The sequence below is a fragment of the Pteropus vampyrus genome, unplaced genomic scaffold (genome assembly GCF_000151845.1).
Source record: "Pteropus vampyrus isolate Shadow unplaced genomic scaffold, Pvam_2.0 Scaffold48, whole genome shotgun sequence".
In the NCBI taxonomy this organism is placed as follows: domain Eukaryota; kingdom Metazoa; phylum Chordata; class Mammalia; order Chiroptera; family Pteropodidae; genus Pteropus; species Pteropus vampyrus.
The window spans coordinates 2,173,680-2,196,402 of NW_011888829.1; the positions used below are offsets into that span (position 1 = coordinate 2,173,680).

Genomic DNA, 22,723 nt, shown 5'->3' on the forward strand with positions numbered 1-22,723 from the left:
AGCTACTTAAAACAGTTATTGCTGATAGATTATCAGTAATATGTCTGGAGTAGTGCTCTGGAGAAATGACCGTGACATAACGTAACCAAGCTTGCTGTCAAACATTATCTCTTCATTCTTTGGTGCACCCCTTCATTCTCCTACAGCATGTGCTTCTCACAAAGCACTTTCTCAAAGTGCAGTGTCCTTGAACCATCTACGTCAGAAACACTTTGGGTACTTGCCTAAAATGCAGGTTCCTAAGTATCACTGAAGACTTATCCTGTAAATAATCAGAGTCCCTAAGGCAGAAGCCCAGGAATATACATTTTAATAAGCACTGCAGGTAATTCTGATGCATATTAAAAGTTGAGCACTACTGCCACATAGGTCGAAATATTTTCTGAAGATATACTATTTTATACAATAAGCATGAAGCATAGTAGATTTAAGTTTCATCAAACTTTTATAATACATAATAGGTATAAATCATAAATTGGTCAGGGGTTGGGATAAATAATGTGTGAACTGTTGTTGCATTAAATGACCCTCCATATTTTTAGGTTGGATTCACCATCAGAGGGACTAGACATAATTTAAAATGTCCCTCAATAAATAAATCTATCTTTTTTAGTTCATCTTTAATCAGATTTACAGTTAAGTCTGGAACCTGTAATCTGTTCCTGGCTAGATTTACAGGAAGCCTCAGAATGCACCCTCCTGTTCCAACAGCAGAGCAACCAGCATTCACCCAAACATTCGTCTATATTCTAGTATTCACCTCCTAAGAAGCAACCTTCTTTGGACATTGGACATTACCTCCAATAGGGTAATAGCTCCAGTGAAATCTCTTTGTGAAAGTAGCTCCTCGAGTTTTGGAATCTTCCTACCTTTCTTCTTTCTTTTGTCAGTGTGCGGTACGTCTCCGCCTACAGCAGGTTTGGCCCTTGAAAGCATCTGTGAAAGAAACAACAGACATCTGTATGAACCAATTCAGATGGTCAGTTTTAAACGGTGAGTGACAACTCCGGGATTTATAAGTCAAATCCTTAAAAACGAACCCCAGGAAAGCCTATTCGAACTCTTTTAGTAACACGTATTTTACTAAAAGGGCACTTCTACTGGCTACTTAGAGTACTTAAGCAGGTTCCACCCTGTACTTAAGCTGAACCAAATAGCTACTCTCAACTTCTTTGTCTTCTCCAATTAGAGGGAAGTAAGAGATGCTTTCGTGCAGCTTCGGTCATCTCAGCTTTCCCTTGGTCTGCTTTTCATCCCACGCACAACTCAGGTGTGGGGAAATCGAGAAGCAGGAGGGAAGAAAGCTTCAAAGTATTTACAGCTGCATCCCTGTCCCCTGTGGGAAGACGGGGAGGACAGGGAGATAGATCATCCTCCGCTGACACTCCTAGATTTTACCCAGAAGTGTACTGGGAACCTCTAATCTCCAGTGCAGGACTTATTCAAAATTCTCCCTCACTGTTCAGAGCCACTAACCATCTTGGCGTCGGTCCTGTGAGCCCCCTCCGCAGACAGACAGTAAGGGCCTGGCCTCAGCGCTCCTCCGCATCTACAGCTCGCTCCGTCTCCATGGCAACCCCGCGGGGGGCGGAGTGGGGAGCCTGGTCCGTTCCAGAGAAGCGCTCGTGGGAGAACCGGTGCCTTCTGCTCTTTGGTTCCACGCCGCTGCCGCCGCTTCACGAGTGGAAGTTCCTCTCTTGAGAACGTAATTTTCTGTGCTGAGAGCGAGAGTTTGACTGTATCTCTGTTTATGAGTTTACTTTAGGAAAAAGCGAATTCGAATGGCATTATTTTCAAATATGGTTTCTTGGGAAAGTAATTTTCAAGGACTACTTCCGATTTGGACCGCGTTGGGCTCCATAGCAACCCCCGGGGCTGACTGACACATGATCTACTTCTCCTGCGGGTGCCGGAAGGTTAGAAAAAAAATTCTGCTGAACCGAGGAAGCTGATGTTTGGAGGCGGGAGTTCATCAAAATGCAACTTCTTATTTCCATAGATACACCTACACACAAAAGGTACCGTAATAAATATGTGTTGATTGGACGATTTTATTTTACTCATGAGCCCAGCTAACACGGCTGAAAGGGTGTTCTAATGTTAGAACTGGATGAAACCTTTAAAGGGCATCCAGTTCAACCCTCAGAACAGACTAAGGAACTAACGTCTGGAGAAGGGAAGTAATTCTCCCGATTTATAGGTAGTTATGGCATGGTTGAATCACATTACATACCATTCAAAATAACTAGCCCTATGTAGACTCAACTATACCATAAGCTCAGAGAAGGCAGATATGATTTCTTAGTTTCTTTTAGCATCTTCTTCGTGCTCCATTATGCCCTGCCCCGCAATCACTTAGAGAGTAAATGACTACATATCTTAATTCATATATATATGTGTATATATATATATGTGTGTGTATATATGTGTGTGTGTGTGTATATATATATACATACTTTTGTATACAAACAAATATAGATATGTAAAGACACATACAGATAGGAATATGCACAGACTTCAGAGATGTACAAATTCACCAGCACTATACACCTGCCCCCATCACCTCCCAGCCTGTGGCAACTACTAATCTATTTTCTGTATGAATTTGCCTCTTCTGGACTTTTCATATAAATTAAATAATATAAACAGAGGTCTACATACCATATGTCTAAATATTGAAACATTTTATATATCAGCCTAACAAACTGTTACAGTATGTTGTCCTCCTACCTTAACAAATATACCATCCTGAAGGTCAGGCTTCAATTTGGAATTCTCCTACCTTGACAAATATACCATCCTGAAGGTCAGGCTTCAATTTAGAATTCTCCGTCTCCCAGAATTCTGTGCTGCAGGTGACGGTGTGGAGAGAGCCAACACCAGCCGTCAGTCCAGACCCTTCTCTTCTCAGCTCAGGCTCCACCCTGCACCATGAGGGGCTTTGCACATGTGTGTGGATACCCAGACAACAGATGCAAGCTCTAGTCACCCACTGGCCTGTGAGTTGTCACCCCCTGACAGACTTAAAGGGAGGTCAAATCTAAGGCTGGGAAATAGGCTTGGAGTTGTATGGGAAGGGAATTCAGAGTCCCGGACACCACAGCATAGTGAGGAGGGTTGCAAGAACTCTGAAGAGAAAAAAATTCAGAGATGTTCTAAATTAAATTACAGCGGCTAGAGAAAGAGAAAAACTGTTAACAGTTAACCTGTGGACCAGCTCTGACAAAAGACTGCTCATATTCCTGTATATCTGTTGGAATTTAGGATTAATTTCCAGGTGGCTATTTCCCCAATTATCCTAAAGAGAGACTAGCCAGACTCCATAGAACCCCAGGACCCTCCACTTATTTGCACATGAACTTTCCAGACTAGCCAGACTCCATAGAACCCCAGGACCCTCCACTTATTTGCACATGAACTTTCCAGTGTGCTGCCCACAGCCAATCACAGGAGTGGACTCTTCTTCCTTGCAACTAGCTCCTGCTTCACCTTCTCCCATCCCCTTTGTCTTCAGCTAATAGAAATCCTTTCAGACCAGCTTACATCTTTCTCCCCGCTACCTGATGTATAAAAATCTTGCAAAAATGATGGACATGTTGTCTTTCCTACCTAGCCATGCTGCTGGTGGTTTGGACTTCATGCCCCAAGACTGGTCTTTTTTTTTTTTTTTTTTTCCCCTAGCAATGGGCTGATAAATCCTTTCTTTTAAAAAGACTTTCAACTGTGGAAGTTAAATTTTTTTTTTTTTTTTTTAATTTAACAACCCCTTAGCTCCATGGCCTCTTTACATCTGGTATAGGGTGCGGTCAGAGTCCAGAGCAGGAGCCGTTCACATCAGGGTCTAAGGACAGCATTGCTGATAATACCGTAAACAACCCTGTTGAACTTGCTAAATCTATTGAAGTGACCTCTATTTTTCAGCAGTTTGAGATACTGCTTTAAGCCTCTAAATCCCTGCAGAGGCTGTTTGAACTGTAGCTGCAATTATGAAGGGTAGAATATGGCATTGAGTGTGCTCGAGAAGTAGTTATTCTCACCTACAGCTCTAAGACTCACCCAGGTGTTATGAAACACATAATAACATAAACACACAATAGCTGGCTGCATGGGTAAGAGGCAAAGTTGGAACTTGCAATTTTATTGCAGTTGCAATAGAACAGAAGTTTCTGAAGGATTGTAAAAAGTAATTCATATTGTGATCTTGGTCGTATGACTATGTAAATTTACTGAAAACATTGAATTGTATATACACTTAAAACAGGAATTTTATGATGTGTAACTTGCATCTCACTCTATCTGTGGGGTTTTTTAAAAGAAATAATCCAACTTTGAGCTCAGAGTGATGTTCTAGAGTCACTGTTACTACAATTTAGCCCTGATGCACAGTGATACTGACTCTGGGTCCTAGGAATCATGGCCTCATTATTCATCAGAGGGAATGTAAAAGACAGTAAGAAAATTTTGTTTTTTTTTGTTTTTTTTTTTTTTTGCTAGGGTGGGTTTTCCTTAAGGAAAAAGTCCCATGAAAAGAAGAACCCTCAGCATTTCTGCTATAGAACCACGGTAACTCTGTTCATCAGCTCTATTGAGTGCTTGGTTCTTTCATTCTTTTGTTCACTGGCTTCACGAATATTCTAACTTACCGTCAAAAAGAATGTTTAAAAACAAATTTTATTTCACTCCCTCCTTGCGAGTTACATGGGCTCATAGAGGGAGGACCCCTTTTTGACTGTTTTAAGCAAGAGAAAGAATGACTCTGGGATTAAACATTTGAAAATATAGTCCTTAATAAATATGTTTTTCTATTATTTTAAAATAACTTATTTTTAAAAATTATAAAAGGACTACGTATTTACTATAGAAAATTTGGAAGTTACTGAGAATTAAAATGGATAAAATGTAAATTATCTATAAATTTATAAGCAAGAAACACCTATTAACATTTTGCTTTTTAAAAATTTATTTAACCAGTAAGTACTAAAGTATAATATAGTCATGGCTGTACTACTAATAAATTGGAGAACTAGCTAATAAGAAATCTATAGGTGATAAATGTTGAAGCTAGGTGATGAGTACATGAGTGTTTATTTTACCATTTTACTTTTGTGTATGAATTTTCCATAATCCAACATGAAAAAGAGACATCTACTTAAAAACTCCCAAGTTCTCCTTGATGGCCAATTTTTTAACTGAAGAGAGCTAAAGATATGATAGTTAATATTTATTGAAATATAAAAGGTAACTTTTATGTATACCAGTTAGAATTAAATGGATTTGTCTCTGTGAAGATACAGAGAAAAATAATTTTCAACTTCTGATTACTAATGCAATTATTTATTTGGTGGAAAGATCATTGGAAAATTGGAAAGCAATATAAACATAATAAAATGTAAATAAGAAAAATAACAGTCTTCGCAATTCATCAGCCGGTGGCTGAGGTGTGAGATCCTGAGGAGGCCTAGTTCAGTTCATCCCCTAGTCACCCAGGCTGTAGCAATAGCTGAAGGTAACATAGGGTTGTATGCTTTGGAATCAGCAAGACCTGAATTAGAACCTGCCTCCCCCCACCTCTAATTCCTCCTACCTGTGTGACCTTGAACATGTTACTTAATCTGAGTTTTTGTTTTCTGAGGTAAGAAAACTCATCTCACTGATATGCTTAAGACTCACCTGAGATTATTTACAAGCTAGAGGTAGTGTAATGTAGTGGCTAAGTGTGCATGCAGCCTCTGGAGATAGACTGCTTGGGTTCGGTTCTTGGCTCTATCACTTGCTTTAGCTGTGTGACCTGGGCAAGTCACTTAACCTATCTGTGTCTCAGTTTCCTCACTTGGTAATGATAGTAATAGTACCTACCTCCTAGGTCCATTGATTATGAAAGTGTAGAGGAGGAAAAATTTTTATGCCTTTCTAAGTTCTTCTGTCTGGTCTAATAATTGAATTGACACAAGACAGATTAACAGGAGAAAATAACCAAATTTATTATGTTTGTACATAAGGGGGTTCTATAAGAATCTGGGACCCAAGGACAAATCAGGCAGGTAAGGCTTATGTGCTTATCTTGAGCTAAAGAGAAAGAGGGGTCTGTGGTTTGAGACTTTAAAGGGGAGAAAACCAACTCACATGGAGACAGATGTTTACTGGGCCATCTTTAACAATGAGACACAGAGAGGACTTTGATCAAACAGGCTTTGCTAGGTTCCTCCCTGTCTGTCACACTTAGTTCATATTGAACTGTAGTTATCTGTATGATAACTCCCTTCCTGGAACAGAGCCTCTATCTAAATTCTTTTAGGCAGTTAGCAGGGAGTCAGAGTTTCTTCTTGAGCCTTTTGTTTCTTAAAAATAACCAGCTTAATATAATGGATATCCCCAAAAAGGCATATTTTGGGGTGGCAAAACTCTGCTCCCCTTCAGTAGTTAAATGAATTATATACAGAAAGCACTTGGAATAATGCTGAGCACCATTGGTGCTATTATATGTGCTTCAGTCTTATTATTTTTTAATGAGATATAATTGGCCTACCATAAAATCCATAAAATTCACTATTTAAAGTGTACCATTTAGTGGTTTTTAATACAGTCACAAGATTGCCCATCACCATTATCTAAGTTTAGAACATTTTGTCACCCCCAAAAGAAATTTGTACTCATTAGCAGTCACTCCCCATTCTTCCACCCCCTGGCTCCTGGCAATCATTGCTTTATTTTCTGTCTATGTGGATTTGCCTGTTCTGGGCATTTCATATAAGTGGAATCATACAATATGTGATTATATATGTTTGGCTTCTTTCATTTAGTGTAATGTTTCCAAGGCTCACCCATGTCATTAACATGTACCAGTGCCTCATTCTTTTTTATGGCTGAATAATATTCCATTGTATGGATATGTCACATTTTATTTAAGTCTTCATGTTATAAAAGCACTTAACACATAGTTGAGGAATAGAGTGAAGAAATAAAGTTACCATGGTCAAACTCTAAGTTATTAAATTTAAGTAGGCTGTTTTAACTGGTTCTAGGAACTTAAACTTCTGAAATTTCCAGTCTTTCATCAATGCCTGGACATACATCAGACCCTCAGATGATCATCTCAATGACCTCAAGAAGAAATTGTTCCATTGCCCAGACCACCAGACATCTGAAGATTAGCCTCTTGGACCAATCCAGGGGTTAAGGATACAGGACTGGTTCTTTTCAAGAAGGTACTTTTTACTCTAAGAACCCTCAGCTTTTCTTTCACCTTTGGAACTCTTGTAGGTTTTGCCTAGCTGTGTTCCAGTTTGCAAATTCTAAATCTTTGTCATTTCTATCTAGCCAAAGCTTCTTGACTCTTTGAGCACATTCGATGTAGTAAACGCTCAGGGCCTGGAGTCTTGTCAGCATCTGACCCAGTCAGTGCCTTGGGGTTCAGGGCACAGTCTCAATCCTATCTCCTCCCAGGTGGAACAGTACTCAAACAAGAAGGCCAAACTGTGAAAGGCCACCCAGATGCAGCCTGCCACTGGGCCTCTCTGCCTGCCAAGCCCAGTCCTGCCTTAACTTTTTATACACCGGCCTCAGAGATCTAATATTCCATGTTTACCCTCTCCAGCCACACACGACCTGGTAACCTGTTGAAATTCCCGCCCCCATCCAATCTGCCCTCTTCACTTAATCCGTTTTTTCAGCCCTTTGGACCTGATTACTCACCCAGTTTCTGTCCACATTACTTTGTGTTTCGGACCTTTGTTACTTTGTGTGTTTGGGTATATTGTGTTAATTATCCATTGCCGCATAACAATTTACCCCCAAATTTAACGGCTTAAAGCGATCAATGTTCTTATCTCCCGTAGTTTCTATCGAGTAGCTTAGCTGGATGGTTCTGGCTCAGAGTCTCTCCTAAAAGTTGAAATCGCACTGTCAGCTGGGGCTGTAGTCACCTGTTTCGGCTGTTGCTGAAGAGTCCCACTCCAAACAGCTCACCCACATGCCAGGAAGGTTAGTGCTGTTGTTGGCAGGAGGTCTGTTACCTGCCACGTAGACCTCTCCATGTGGCTGCTTGAATATCCACACAGCATAATGACTGGCTTCCCCAGAGTGAGTGATGAGAGAGTGAGCAAGATGGAAGTCACAGCGTTTTTATGACCTAGTCTTGGAACTCATACTGTTGCTTCTGGAATATCCTGTTGATTACACAGATCAGTCCTATTGAACATGGGAGGGGACTACACAACGGTGAAAATATCAAGAAGTGAGACATGCTGGGGTGAGCCAGCCACCACATCAGGCCTCCTCATCCCCACATTAGCCCCGCCTCTAGATTAGGACACGCTTGTTGCCTCTGATTTCAGACAAGTGACAGGATGGTTTGCAGCCTGAAGTTTCTCATTTTAACACCACCAAAGCAAAGTGTATAAATTTATCCTCAATGAGGGAAACAACCCTTCTCACTGTAAAGTTAACTCCTCCGCTGCACAAACAGCTTCCTCCCTTCCCAGTTCAGTTCTTCCAAGGGAGACTTGCTGCCAGGTAGGTTCAATCTAGGGAAAAGCCCTCTTCCGCTCCTACCTCCGCCCCGCTCTGTCTGGCTGACTAATGTCTCCTCTGACTCCCGTGTCTCCTGGAGAACACCTGTTTACCATGGACTTTGGACATTACGTCTGACTCAATCCTCTGATGTTTATAGCTGACTCATCACTGCCTTATGTACGTTTTGCTTCCTTTTTCGATTGGTGGTGGTTCAACTGTTTCACGTAGCCTGGTATCACACTAATGAGCCCTAGAAACTGTGGTTTTGACTCTCCCCAGATTTATCTCTTTGAAATTTTCACATATACCCAGATCTTCCAGTAATACACAAGCAAACACATTTTAAAAATCTTCCTCTAGCTACCTGAATAATTCCTCTCCTTTCCTCTTCCCTCCTCTCCCCTCTTCTTTCCTTGTCAATCTTCTAAAATGAGTGATCCATTTTGATTTTAAACCTTACCATTCTGGAAAAAACTGTTCTATCAAGAGAGCTAGAATATAAGACTCTATACAGGAGAATTTATTGATATAAGAGCATTCTCGCAGGATATAATCTTTAGCATCCCGGCAAGGACAAGGGATGGTGCCAAATTGCTGCTAGATGGCTCGTAGAAGCCTGGAAAATTGATGGCCCATTAAGAGTGAGGTTGGAATGCCTACATTTCTGGGTCAGACAGTAGAAGAAAGGATTAAAAGACTCAGAAAAGTGGACATGCTGGAATAGATATATGATATTAAGGCCAGAAGGCCCACCAGAGCATTAGGCTCCACAGGTGGCTGAGAGGAGTCACATTCATCAAGACTACACTGGTGATAGGGACACCAATATCACTAAGAGATTCAGTGGTGCTTTCCCTGTAGGACAGAACTGATGGAAGGAGGGGCTGTCCTGGAATTTGGCTCACTGACAGCCATGGGGATGATAAGACCCTGATGTAATAGATACCAGGTAATGGCCCTTAAGTACAGAAGCCAGGGGTTTGTAACAGCAAAGTCAGAGTGGCAGCCAGGGGACCTGACCTGTAGAGAGCTTCAGAGACTATGAACAGAACCGAGTTGCCCTAGGAAGAAAATAGATGAGTAGCTAAAATGTACTGTTTCACCTGTGTAATCTAAAAAGAACGAGAATTAATAGGCAGGGCCATGAGGAAGATGGTCACCCCTCAATAAAAGGTCACAGTTCTTGCCCAGTTTTCATACCCAAATCAATGTTCAGAAGCAGAACCTGATGACTGAGAGGTGGCCAGGTTCCCAGGGAGAAGGGCCTATGACACTATGGCAAGAATGGACTGTAGTAGTTTCTCCAGTCCTTCTCCAAAGAGATCTATAGCAGTTACTTGGATGACAGAACCCTGGCACATTTTGATGACTGTGGGGTCAGAAGTCAACTAACACTGTGAGACTTGAAGCCTCTTCATGGACCCCCCGTTAGACTGGGAGCAACTGGAGTCCTAAGGTCCAGGCCACAGTGGGTCCCTTGAGTCCATGGACTCACCAGTTGTCATTCTCTTAATTCCTAAATACACGGTTAAGAATGACATTCTTGGAAGTTGGGCTAACCCTCACATTGCATCCTCGTGATCCTTCCCTACTGCATTAGCTCTCACCCGGGGAGCATCTGAAACTGCACCCTGTCCCCCCACCTTCAGCTCAGTATAGTAACCACAAAATATCATTGCATCCCGGGTTGGGGAGGGTGGCAGCTGTTAGTGCCACTCTTAATATCAACAAGAGGAAGGAATGCTGTCCCTATCCTGCCTCTGTTGAACGTGTCAATGTCGACATGGCAGCAAGCGCATGGGTCTAGAGAAGACGTCAGACTACTGCAAGGAGGTGGAGCCCCTTTAACCCGCTGCACCTGATGTAGCAGCTTGGCTGGATTGGAGTTATGCAGCCTCAGGTACATGGCTTGTGGCCATTGATTTGGCAAATGCATTCTTTTCAATCCCAATCAGGAAAGGTCAGAAATAGTTCATACTCACACGGAATGGATACCAACAAGCATTTATAGTCTTGCCACAGTTTTCTGCTCACCCTTCAGTCCTTATAGACCAAAGAGAACCGGAGCATTTAGACATCCGCATATCATCACCTCCATCCACTGCGTCCATGATACCACGCTGCTCAGGCAGGATGAGAAAAAGGCAGCGCATACACTTGCGGCTTGGTGTGACACATGTGATCCAGAGAATGAGAGAGAAATCCTACAAAGGTTCCATGACCTGCCACTTCACTAATGATGCTAGATGGAGCAGTGTGCTGGGACGTTTCCTCCTAATAGAGACATTGTTGCATCTCAGATCCCTTACTGGAAAGAAGGAAGCACAGGGACTGTTAGGAATTTGGGGTTCTTGAGGAAACACATTCTACACTGAGAAATACTACTGATACCCTTGTCCTGGGTGACCTGAAAGGCGGCCAGCTTTGAGTGGGGCTCAGAGCAGGGATGAGTTCTGTGGCAGGTCCAGGCTGTGATACCAACAGTCCTTCTGCTTGAACTATTCAACCTGGCAGAGCCTAGAGTGTTGGAGGTGTCAATGACGGGAAAAGATGCAGTGATGGCAAGTCCCAGCAGAAGGGTCATGATGCCGGCCCCTGGGATTATGAAACGGGTATGCCAACTGCAATGAAGAAAAACACTTTTGAAAAACAGTTCCTAGCTTGCTGCTGGGCACTGGTAGAGATAATGAATGACCATGGTTCAGAACTGGCCATCATGAACTAGGTCCTACTGGACACATCAAGTCATAACGCCAGGCGGGCCCAGCATCAGAGCCATCATAAGATGAATCTGATACAGCTGGGACCGAGCACCATCAGGACTCATGAACCGAGTGAGTATGTAGCCCAGGTCTCCACGTCACTCGTTACGGTTGCACTGTACCTCTCCCCCAGAGTATACCTTTGATCATATGAAGAGGGTCCCACAGAAACAGCTAAAAGAGGGGGAAAAAGACCAAGTTTGAGTTACGGGTGGGTCATTTCACTATGTGGGTACAAGCTAAAAATGACGGTGGCTCTATTACAGTCTTACTCAGGGAAGACAGCAGGAAACAGTGAAGGAAAATCTCCACAACGGCAGGGGCTCTGGGATGGGCCTTGGTCATAACGGAAGGATAATGGCCCAAGGTTAAAATATTCATGCACGCATGGGCAGTAATGAGTGGCTTGGCCTGGTGGAGGGCCTGAAAGAAAAAAGATTATGAAATCAAAAGCAAGAAGGTCTGGGATAGAGAAATATAGGTGGACCTGTAGGAGTGGACACAAAGTGGGAAGTTGTTTGTATCACGCGTTAAGGCCCACTAGAAAGTAGCTATCACAAAAAATGTGCCAACTAGACAAAATGACTTAGCCTTTATCAGAAATCTCTCTCCCCCAACTACTACGTGATGGACGCTTGAACAAAGAAGCTATGGTGGCAGAGATGGGGGCAATGCAAAAATCTAACAGCATGGACTGTCACTTACCAAAACAAATATAGCTACTGCTACCTCTGAATGTCCGACCTGCCAGCTAAAAGGCCAATGCTCGCTCAGCTTTTATATTCCAGAAGGAGGTCTTGAACAAGGCTACTTGGTGACCAGTTGACTACATTGGGCTCCTTTTTACCTAAATGGGCCAGAAGTTTGCTCTCACAGGAATAAACACTGATTCTGAGTTTGGGGCTGCCTTCTCTGCCTGCAAGGCCTCAGTGGCACCACTCCCTGGGGGCTTAAAGATCACCTGAGCCACAGATGTAGAATTCCATGTAACACAGCATCTGACTGGAGGACTTTCTCTGTGGCACAGAGAGCGAGGGAGTGAGCCCACGAGTGTAGGATCTTCTGTTCACATCACACACCCCACTGCCCAGAAGCTGCTGCACAGATAGAGTCAAAGTTGCAGTGGAAGCTCCAGCATGGAGGTGAGAGGTTGCCATGGTGACATTTCCTCCAGAGCGTCACAGTATATGCCTTCAATCAGACAACTTAGACACCTGCTTCGGCAGCACATATACTAATCAGACAACTTAGTATGGCGCTGCATCCCTAATAGAAAAAGTACATGGGTCTGGGAGCAAGGGCCAGAAGCATGAGTGGCCCCAGTTAGCATCATTCCAGTGACTCATTGGCCTCCCTGTCTCCACCACTCTGGGCTCTGCAGGGTTACAGGTCTTGGTCCCCCAAAAGGGAACGTTCTTGCCTGTGGTAAGAGCAAAACTTCCATTGGATTATAAGTTAGTGGCTGCTACCAGGCACTTTGGCCTTCCTGTGGTCAGAGACTGACAGGTAAGACATGGAATAGCTGTCTTATTAGAGGTAATTGACCTGGTCATCAGGAGGAGGTAGGGCCACTGTTAGACAGTGGGGGCAGGGAGGAATATGCATAGACTCCAGTGACTTATTTGGTTGTCAGTTGGTACTATTTTGCCCAATTGTGACTGTGAATGGACAAGACAAGATCAGCAGCCCTAGTCTGAGAAGGTGCTCAGACTACTTAGGAATGAGGATTTGGGGCGCCCACCTCGGTGAGCTACTGAGAGCAGCTGAGGTAGTAGCTGAGGGTGAGGGGATTAGACTGGATAGCGGTGGAGGTATAGCATGAGGCCTAGTCATGGCTTGGCAACCCTGACAGGGCTATAGTTCATGCCATTAGACTTCCCTCTGGTAAGTTTCCTTTTAGGGATAGCACCCTACAGGGCCCTGAAGGAACTGTTCCCTGAATAGAGAGAGAAATAGATACACGTGGCACAAAGGGGGGACTATAGCAGACAGGGTGTCACTCAGATGCCCCTTAAGCTAGGGCTTGTTGCCCAACTCAAGGAGTATGTTTACGTGATAGCCTCCAGCTTTAGCTCCTTCAGGATCGGCCCCGGGGTTGAACCAAAAAAATCCTCCCCCGGGGGCCCCTCCCCCATGACTGAGTAAGGCAGTGGCCCAAGGCTAGACTCCTGCTCCCTGCTAGGCTGGAAGAATTGTGAGGTCTGCATTGCAGTCTGATAGTTACCATGGACCAATGGACCAATCGTGCTTCTTACCCTGACTTTCTGTGTTACACCTCACGAAACCTTCTGTACTCCAAACTCTATATCAGTGTCTGCTTCCTGGAGAAGTCAACCCATGACAGCACAAATTTCAAAATTTCACGAAATGTCTGCCTTTTCCCTTCCCACAATCCCTTAAAGCATTTTTCATGGCTTCAAATTGAGGGGAATTTTATATCTCTATTCTCAACCACTTTAGCCAAACTGTACTCTTCCTTCTCAAACGTCTTGTATACCAATCGCAGTGTTTAACCTGTTAAAAAGCAAAATTCAGCTGTGTAAATTTGAAGACCTAACTGGCTTTATTGAAGGATTCATGAATTGCACAGCATCCCATCTGGCAAGTAGAAAGGCTCTCTGAGGGGATGTACAAAATGGAAAGTTTTTATAGGCAGAAGATTGTGGCAGGTGAGTTATTAGCAAAAGAAAAGAAAGGACTATTTTCAGGCCAGGACATCATCTTTTTTGGTGAAAGGAAGGGCAAGGGTTTTATCGTATAAATTGTCTCTTCTTCCTCTGAGGTGGAGAGCAGTGTGGCCTGGAGAGAGCCTATAATACAGATTACCTTACTGGTTCTTGACCAGAAAATTCCAGACTAGTTGATTAAAATTATATTTCTGGGAGAGGATGAAACCACAATTAAATCAGGTATTAAATCTATGTTTAGTATCATGGGCTTTTAGCACAAGCGATGCCATTTTGGGCATGTGGTTTTCTTTTTAAGAAACCACTGATTCCCTTATGTTTGAATGTTTTTCTCATGTCTTCCCAAACACAGGTTCTTTGAGGGCAGGCACTGTTTCTTAAACTTCTGCATGTTCAGAGCGACACATTGATGTAAGGGCCACACAGAAGATCCTGTGTTGAATTTGATTTGATAATGAAAGCGCTGTCCTGGCAACCTGTCAGACCACAGATAAGGCCAAGTAGATCAAAGGCAACTATGAAAGTAACAGCTAGAGGGAACGAGAAGTCAGATGATCCTGTGTAAGCCCCACATTTGGCTGGTTTTCATACCAAAGTATTCTATTCCCGAGGGGCACAGTTCATCTACCACGAATCACTAAACTGAGACTTCCCATTGATCATTTTGAAGACTTTCTAATTTGACAACCATAGTCTATCCTTTTTGGAAAAGGTTTATTTCCAATCTGATTAGTGGCCCATTTATTTTACTTGGGAGTGTTGTGGGGAAAAACCTTTTCCTCTCCAATTTGGGTCCAGTGCTTGAGGACCTGCAAATTAAGTGACAGTAGACAGGAGAAGAGAAGAAAAGACAAAAAAGATTTATTTACATCTTGGGAGGGGTGGAGAATATCCAGAAATTTCTCTCAATTTAACAAAAGAGAAGGATTTTTAGGGCTCCAGTGGAGAGTATGGAAGGTTCTGTTGGGGCTGTCTCCACTGGACAACTGAATGGGTAGGCAACGCCTTTGGAAGGGGGTCGCTGGAAGTAGCTGCATTTCCAGGAGGCTCTGCTTTAGTCAGAGTAAGAGAATTTCAGATAAAATTTCTTCAGCATCTTCTGTAGCTCAAATATTTTCACTTTAAAATAATGTTTATACCAACTCTGGGGGCCCAAGCCCCGGAGGGTAAAAGGTCTTGTCCAAATACCTAAAGAGAGAAACCGATCTGCAATCCTGGGTTATGTCCAGACGTGCCGGCCTGAGACTGCTTGCTGTGGAGAGGCAAGCGATGCCTGAGGCACCGCGGTTAGCGATAACAGGCAGGCAAGAAAGGTCAAGAAATGGTTCTTCAAAAAGCTCGAGAGAAGGCAAAAGGGAGGGAGAGGTATAATCGCTCCTTTTTTAGGAGGGCATGGTGGTGTGGGAGAAAGTGCACATCGGCCCTAGCCAGGCGGTCCACGATCTGGAGCCTGGGGGCCAGATTTAGGGGACCTCGGGTAACACCCAGGCTCCAGCTTGATGGCTGTGCGTGTGTGCTCAAGTTTCTTCCTTAAACACAGAGCGAGGTTAATAATACCTAACTCGTGGAGGTTTTGATTAGATTGACTGATAGCGGAGGCAGGGCGCCCAGCTCGGAGCAAGCGCTCACTCACTAGGTATGCTCTTTCCCGGGATGGGTGGGGTGCAGAGAGAACTCCTCCAGGGGGCTCCCAAACTCGCGTCATTCGCCACTTGGGCTGGCTTATAAAAACTGCACCAGCGCCCCGAGATCATTTTTAGTTTCTCTTCTTTCGGAGGAAGCCTCACCCGCTGGGGAACCTCACCCTCGTGGACGCCAGAACCCAGCGGGAGCCGCCGTCCTGCTGCCCGCTTTCCTTCCATTCGGTTGCCGTCGCGGTTGACTTAAAATCCGACAGGCGGATCGGGTCGCTGACATCTGCTCTTTTGACCCGGAGCCGAGTGGGAAACCGAAACCACTGGGCTCGGTTAACGGCGGCGGAGAGCGCGCGCTCGCGGGCCCCGGGCGCGCCCAGCCCAGCACCGCCCGCGCCCGCCCCCGGGGCTCTCATAAGTTTCGATTCTCCCCGGAGCTGCGTCCCGCGCCGCGGCAAGGCCAGCGCAGCGCCATGGCGGACCCGGAGGTGTGCTGCTTCATCACCAAGATCCTGTGCGCGCACGGGGGCCGCATGGCCCTGGACGCGCTGCTCCAGGAGATCGCGCTGTCCAAGGCGCAGCTCTGCGAGGTGCTGAAGGCGGCCGGGCCCAACCGCTTCGCGGTGTTGGAGACCCGCGACGGGGCCGGGGTCACCCGGTCCGTGGTGGCCACTACCGGAGCCCGGATCTGCCGTCGTAAGTTCTGCAAAAAAGGCTGCGGAAACCTGCACCTCTGCAAGCTCAACCTGCTGGGCCGCTGCCACTATTCGCAGTCGGATCGGTGAGTGCGCCGCGAAGGAGGGGCGGCTCCCCGGGTCCCCGGCTAGACGACTCCGGGGGCTGCTGTCCGCGAGGGGCGCGCCCTCGAAGGGACCTCGCACCCCACAGCCCCTTCCTTCGCCCCCTCACTTCTCTGCTCCGGTGGAGAGACCTTCCTCTGGCGCCTCCAGACCTTGCCGGGAGTATGGCTAACGCCACATTGCCCCGGGGAGTCCGCTTAACTCCCCGCCCCCATAAGAGTAAAGTACTTTGGGGGCCCGCCAGGCCTTGGGCATTGGGAGGCAGGCTTGGGAACGAAGGAAAGTGCCTCCACTCTCAGGACTGTTGAGTCTTTCCCCCTCTGCCATCTCCGTCCCTAGGCGCGTTGCGGTCTCCCCGGCGCCCACGCCACGCTCGGCACCCGGATCCTTCTCCACCGCCGCCGGCCGCGGGTCTAGCCGCCCCATCCCCCTCATTGTCGCTTTTCTGATATCTGACGCTCGTCCACACCGCTTGACAGAATAGTCCTATTCCAGGTTACCAATGGTGTGTCCTCTCGGGGCGCTCCTTCGCATGGTCTCTCCGCGGTGATCCAACCGCTGACATCCCGCCCTGGGAACCACTTTGACATAGTGCGGCTTACTTCTCAGGCAGCTATTTGTTTTTCCAGGTTTTTTGTTTTGTTTTGTTTTGCCTCTTAAATATAAGTGTGCCCCGAGGTTTGGGTTAAGCCTTTTGACCTATCTACCAAGTCTCCCCGAGAGTTCACTCCCTGGGGTTCAGCTGTCACGTCTTCAAAAATGGCTGCGCACCTGCCCGCCCAGGCCTTCCAGCTGAATCTATGTTCTCTGTCTCAGTGTCTGACTATCCCGCCAGTATGAGTCAAACTCATCTTCTGTCCCCCAGGGCAGGGACTGGACATTCCCCCCAAACCCTCTCTTCATCTTTAATCACCAAGTCCTTTTCCTGAAGTCTCCCATCCCTTCCCGGAGTGTCTTCCTTCTCATCTCATTTCCGAATGAATGTCTTGAATTAGTGAATGATTCTCTGGTCTATAGTCTTTCTTCCCATCGTTTCTGTTCCTGTGTACTTCCGCTCAATTATTTTTCTTGATATAGTACTTTTTACTCTCATCAAAAACTTTAAGTGATGTCCCCGTATCCCAAATGGCAGTCCTCAAACTTTTGATCCCGCGCTTGTTAGTGAACTTTAGATCACTCACTCCCAATATATGTAATAAGACATACAAAAGACATTTTAAATGGGTAAGGCGGATAAGATAGTGTTTTAAATTTTTTTATATTTGTTTTGGGCAAAACTCAAACTTTTTAAAAAGTGCTTGAATATGCTTCGTCATTTAAAAAATATTTTTTTGAATATGTTTTGAGGCACCAATCAGAAAGTCTGTGTCTGGGTTTTGGGAAGTTATGTGTTTAGAAGGAGACATCTATTCACAGCAATGGTTGAAATCGGGAAGCAAGGAGGCAAGAGGGGGGAGGATAGAAAGAAGAAAAGGAAGGAACATTCTAGCACTATACTGAATAACAACAGTTGGAAGTCTTCGTCATCCTTTTTTTTTCTGTCGTGAAAAAATTTTTCACTAACTAGTTGGCTTTTAACTTACTAACTTTTAAATACATATGCTTTTAATTTTCAACTACGGATATTTTCAAAATATACTGTCGTAGTAAAGTAATATATATCATTTCGCTTCAACAATTTTCAAAATAGAGACAATCTTGTTTCATTTATTTTCCCCCTCCCCATCCCTGTCCCCAACTCCAGTGTGTTATTTTAAACCCAAAAAGAGATCATTTGCTTTGTAAATACTTTAATATTTCTAGAGGATAAATACTCTTTTATTAACATAACCACAGTACAATGATTGCATTGTTTTACAATTACAATTTTAATATCATCTAAGATCCAGTTGGTTTTCCAATTTTCCTGTCATATAATCTAACTTGCATTTTCAGGTAAAAACCTACACAGACATAATCCATAATTGTTTCAATATATTACATATCCAGTATATTTAGAAACTTTGTTTTTGTTTCTTACAATATGTTAAGAAACTTTAGTTTTTTGTTTTATAAATTTTATTGGTTTTTTTTTTTTTGGCCTGGTTGAAACATCAAAACCATTTTAAGCTCATAAATTGGGTTGTTAACCCGTACTTCCTCTATATTTTAGAAGAATATATGTAACATAGGGATAATTTGGTCAATGTACGTTTGGATGGATCTTTCAGGGAATTCATTAACTTTTTTTAGTGAAGTGGTAAATTCTTATTTCTTACATTTATTGGTCTTGTCATATTTTAAATTAACTTAATTTTCTTTTATATCACTTTTGAATTAGAGAATTACAGATTTTTAATCCATTAATGTACCATGTGTCCTCGCAATAAAGACCCTTGTGAGAATCTTTTTTAGACCCAAGCCTAGAAAATGTTTTTTTTTTTTCTCCCTTAAGTATACTTAAAAAATATTCTCTCTTTTTTAGCAGTTTATGAAAGCTTATCTTCTAAAGCTAGAAGTGTGGGAGTCTAAGGACTTTGTGGATTACAGGTTAATGGGATCTGTAGCTCAGTTGGTACCCAGTTGAGATTACCATTCAGTTTGATAAACTGTTGCCTGTTTGCCTGAGGACAGTTTGCATTTTTCTGGCTTTATAAAATTTCCCCTCTGATATTGTTATTCATAAATGGAATGTCTCCTGTCTATTCTGTAGCTCTCCTCTTCTCCTTTCCCTTGTTTTTAAGCCATACGTATCAGTCAACAGTAGGGCTTGCTCCAGTGTTGGAGGATTATTTGTTTTGGTGCATCAATTTGGATATTTCTATTTGCTTTTCTTAATTATATGCCCACACAGGGAGTTCTAATCCCAGTTCTGACACAAACATTAACTACCATTTATCGAACAAATAACTATGTGCCAAGTACTCTGATAAGCACTTTACAGATGGTATCCAAGTTAGTATTTACCGTGATTCTTGAGGTAGGTATTATAAGTCCTATCTTAATGTAAGGAAACTCAGGCCTAGAGCAGTTTAGAAATTTACCGAAGGTCTCTGAGCAGGTAGCTGGCAGAGTTAGTGTTGAACCTGGATCTGCATGACTTCTTAACTAGCTTTCGTGTTGTCAAAGCTGTGTGAGTGTGATCTTCCATTCGTTATTTTTTTGCAAGCGTGATTTCTGTTTCAAGCCAGTTGTCTGAGTGTCTTCGACTAGCTTTGTGGTTTCTGCTAATGTGGCTATTTCCTCTGAGCTTTTTCCTGTTTGTATGCCTTTCCTGTGTGGCTGATTGAAACTTTGGGTGGGGGTGGGTAGATGAGAAGAGGATTAGTTGACTATTTCATAAATCGAAAAGAAAAAGTGCAAAGAATAATATAAGGGGCATTGGACTATATGTATTCTGAGTATATAATATGACAGAAGTTAGATATAGTATTATAAGCTTATAACTCATCTCCCAGAATATTTACATTTTTCATTTCTGCTTCTTATCTATTAAAATAAAATAAAAGCCGTAACAGTCCTAAGGTTATATTTTTTCTCTTCCCTAGTCTTGTTCCTCTCTTTTCCCAGAAGCAAGCTCAGTTATGATTTTGGTGTGTATTCTGCCCTTCCATAATTCTGTAATTTCCTTACTTAGATGTTTTTATTCATATCTTAAATGTAGTATTGTTTTATGTGTTTTAAATTTTTTATTCAATGTTATGTTTTGGGGATCTTATCATGTTGTCATAAGAGTCTAGTTCATTAATTTTAACAGCTGTATAGTATTACATCATATGATTTATACCACAATTCAGTACTTATTCCTCCAATAATGGGCATTTGGGATATTTCCAATTTTTTGCTGCAACAAACCACGCTGCCAAGAATATACACGTCTCTTGGTGCTCATGGCGGGAGCTTGTAGGATGGATCATTAGGAAATGAAAGTGCTGGGTTGAATGATTGTACAGCTTCAACTTTTCCATATTCTGACAAATCGGTATTAAACTGGTTGTACCAATTTATACTTTAATGTTTGAGAGTCCCAGTTGTCCCTATTTTATGGCCAATGAGCACTTGGTATTTTCAGACTCTTGATTTATGCCAGTCTGAAAGATATAAAATGGTATCTTTCATTTTAATTTTAAAAGAATTTTCTCATTAAAGTTTTTACTACGTGATACTTAAGTCTTATGAAAATATATAAAGCATACAATAAATATCTGTATACCCACAAATCAGCTTCAGAAGTAGAATATTCCACAGTTAGACCCCCCCTGAATTCTCTTCCTTGATCATCTCCCCCATTGTAAAGGTGATCACTACAGATAACCACTTTTTTTTCCCTCCAGCTTTATTCAGGGTATTATTGACTAATAAACATTATATATATTTAAGGTATACAATGTGATATTTTGATATACAGCAAAATAATTCCCTTGATCAAACTAATTAACCAGTCCATTACTTCATCTGTCTCCTCCCTTTTTTGATGATGAGACCACTTAAGATCAACTCAGAAAATTTCAAATTACATTTTTATTAGCTATAGTCACCATGCTGTACCTTAGTTCTTCAGAACTTACTCACCTTATAACTGAAAGTATGTACCCTTTACCGATATCTCTCCATTTCCCCAACCCCAGCCCTGTCAATTCTACTCTTTCTTTTATGAGTTTGACTTATTTTAAGATTCTGTGTATAAGTGAGATGTAGTATTTGTGAATAGCTTATTTCACTTAGAGTAATGTCTCTTAGTGTGATACATGTTGTCATAAGTGGCAGGATTTCCTTATTTTTATGGCTGCATAATGTTTTATTATATACACATATACCAAATTGTTTCTCTATCCGTTCATTTGTGGATGGACACTTAGGTTGTTTCCATGTCTTGGCTACTGTGAATAATGCTGCATTGAACATGCAAGTGCAGATATCTCTTCCAGATAGTGATTTCATTTCCTTTGGATAAATATACTGATGTGGGATTGCTGGATCATGTGGTAGTCTGTTTTTAATTTTTTGAGGAACCTGCATGCTCTTTTCCGTAATAACTGTACCAGTTTACAATCTCAGCAGCACTGTTCTGCATTTGGTGTTTATTTTTCTCATTTATTATTTTTCTACGTATGTGTATATTTCTAAGCAATATTTAGGGTTGTTTTGCCTGTCTTTAAGCCTATAAATGACATCAATATTAGATGTACAGACGTTTGCTTTATTCACTCTTGTTCGTGCAGCATGGTGTTTCTGAGATTCACCCCTAATTTACAGAGCCCTATTTCTGTACCACCTTGAAACCTGAGCAGGGTAGACTTCTACCCTGTGCCCTCTGCTCTCCAGGACCAAGTTCCGGGCCCCTTCCAGTAGTATTCTTACTTTTTGAGGAGTCCATGGGGCCGAGGAATTATGCTCATTTAGAATCTGTGGCCCTACCATGTTCTAGACTATTGTCTGGGTTCCTGGGACCCTGGAGTTCCCAAGCCCGCTTCCAGAGCCTGTGTGGGCTTCTTTCCCAGGTCTTCCTGCACGTGGAAGGAATTTGGCCATTGCGTCCATTGCCTCTACATGAGCAGTGTGGCAGAGCCTGGCTTGGGAAGAGAATGGTGGGCTGGAGCTGGGAGCTATGGCTGACCTCGTTCTTTCTGCTGTAGTCTGTCATAGAACTCTGAGGAGTCTGAGAACTCTAATCCCAGCTTGGCCTTCCCGGTCATCATGGAAGTATGTTTGTCAAGACAGGAAGATAGGCCATATTTCATTGAATCATTTCTTAGCTTGATTAGTTTTAAGTATTTCAACACTCGGTGTGTGAACCTCCATTTTATCTTGCCCCAGCCCCACAAATTTTAGAAAAGAGACTGTTCATTCAAATGTATAGCTTTCTTTTGTATGAATGTGCATAATTTACATATCAATTTTTCTCATTAAAATGTAGATTGGTTTTAATTTTTTGCTATTACAAACTGTGATGCAATGGACATTTTGATATATCTTTCCTTGTGTACACGTGGAAGAGTTAGTTCTAGGTATCTATTTAGTAGTGGAATGCCCATACTTATCTTAAGTTTTATAATGTCAAATTGCTTTCCAAGTGTTTATACCAAGTTTTATCCCACCAGAAAAATATGAGTGTCCCCTTGTTTCATATTCTTGTCAATTGATATCTTGTCAATCAGCCTTTTAAAATCTGCGCCAATACAAGGAATATGAAATGTACCTCATTGCGGGTTTCTTTGTATATTCTGGGTTTCTAGCCCTTTTAAGCCATAATGCTTGTTTTTAACGTTTGTCTTACTTGGTGTGTAATTCGTAGTTGCTTCTTATTTGCCTGTTGCTTTTTTGGTCATCTTCACATTCTTTTTATTTTT

The 22,723-nt window shown here is 42.8% G+C and overlaps 2 protein-coding genes and 1 long non-coding RNA gene across 4 annotated transcripts in view; 2 read left to right on the forward strand and 1 right to left on the reverse strand.

Annotated features, from left to right (window-relative positions):
• The window catches only part of TTC26 (tetratricopeptide repeat domain 26), a 36,988-nt gene extending 35,230 nt beyond the window's left edge, over nucleotides 1–1,758 (reverse strand). Inside the window, exons 1-2 of the mRNA XM_011359494.2 lie at nucleotides 1,477–1,758; nucleotides 799–936 (exon numbers count right to left, since the gene is read on the reverse strand). Of these exons, the coding sequence (XP_011357796.1) occupies nucleotides 799–936; nucleotides 1,477–1,479 (141 nt within the window). The 5' untranslated portion in view covers nucleotides 1,480–1,758. The remainder of the gene's footprint in view (nucleotides 1–798; nucleotides 937–1,476) is intronic.
• A 31-nt stretch (nucleotides 1,759–1,789) lies between these two features.
• Nucleotides 1,790–7,316, forward strand: LOC111739203. The gene is made up of 2 exons (XR_002780170.1): nucleotides 1,790–2,018; nucleotides 7,023–7,316. It is a non-coding gene; the product is annotated as an uncharacterized LOC111739203 (long non-coding RNA).
• A 7,784-nt stretch (nucleotides 7,317–15,100) lies between these two features.
• The window catches only part of ZC3HAV1 (zinc finger CCCH-type containing, antiviral 1), a 55,019-nt gene continuing 47,396 nt past the window's right edge, over nucleotides 15,101–22,723 (forward strand). The window contains exon 1 of one of the 2 annotated variants that reach the window (XM_023530288.1): nucleotides 15,101–16,375. In XM_023530288.1, coding sequence (XP_023386056.1) covers nucleotides 16,068–16,375 — 308 coding nt within the window. In that variant the 5' untranslated portion in view covers nucleotides 15,101–16,067. The remainder of the gene's footprint in view (nucleotides 16,376–22,723) is intronic. The other variant, XM_011359496.2, reaches the window with a different exon arrangement.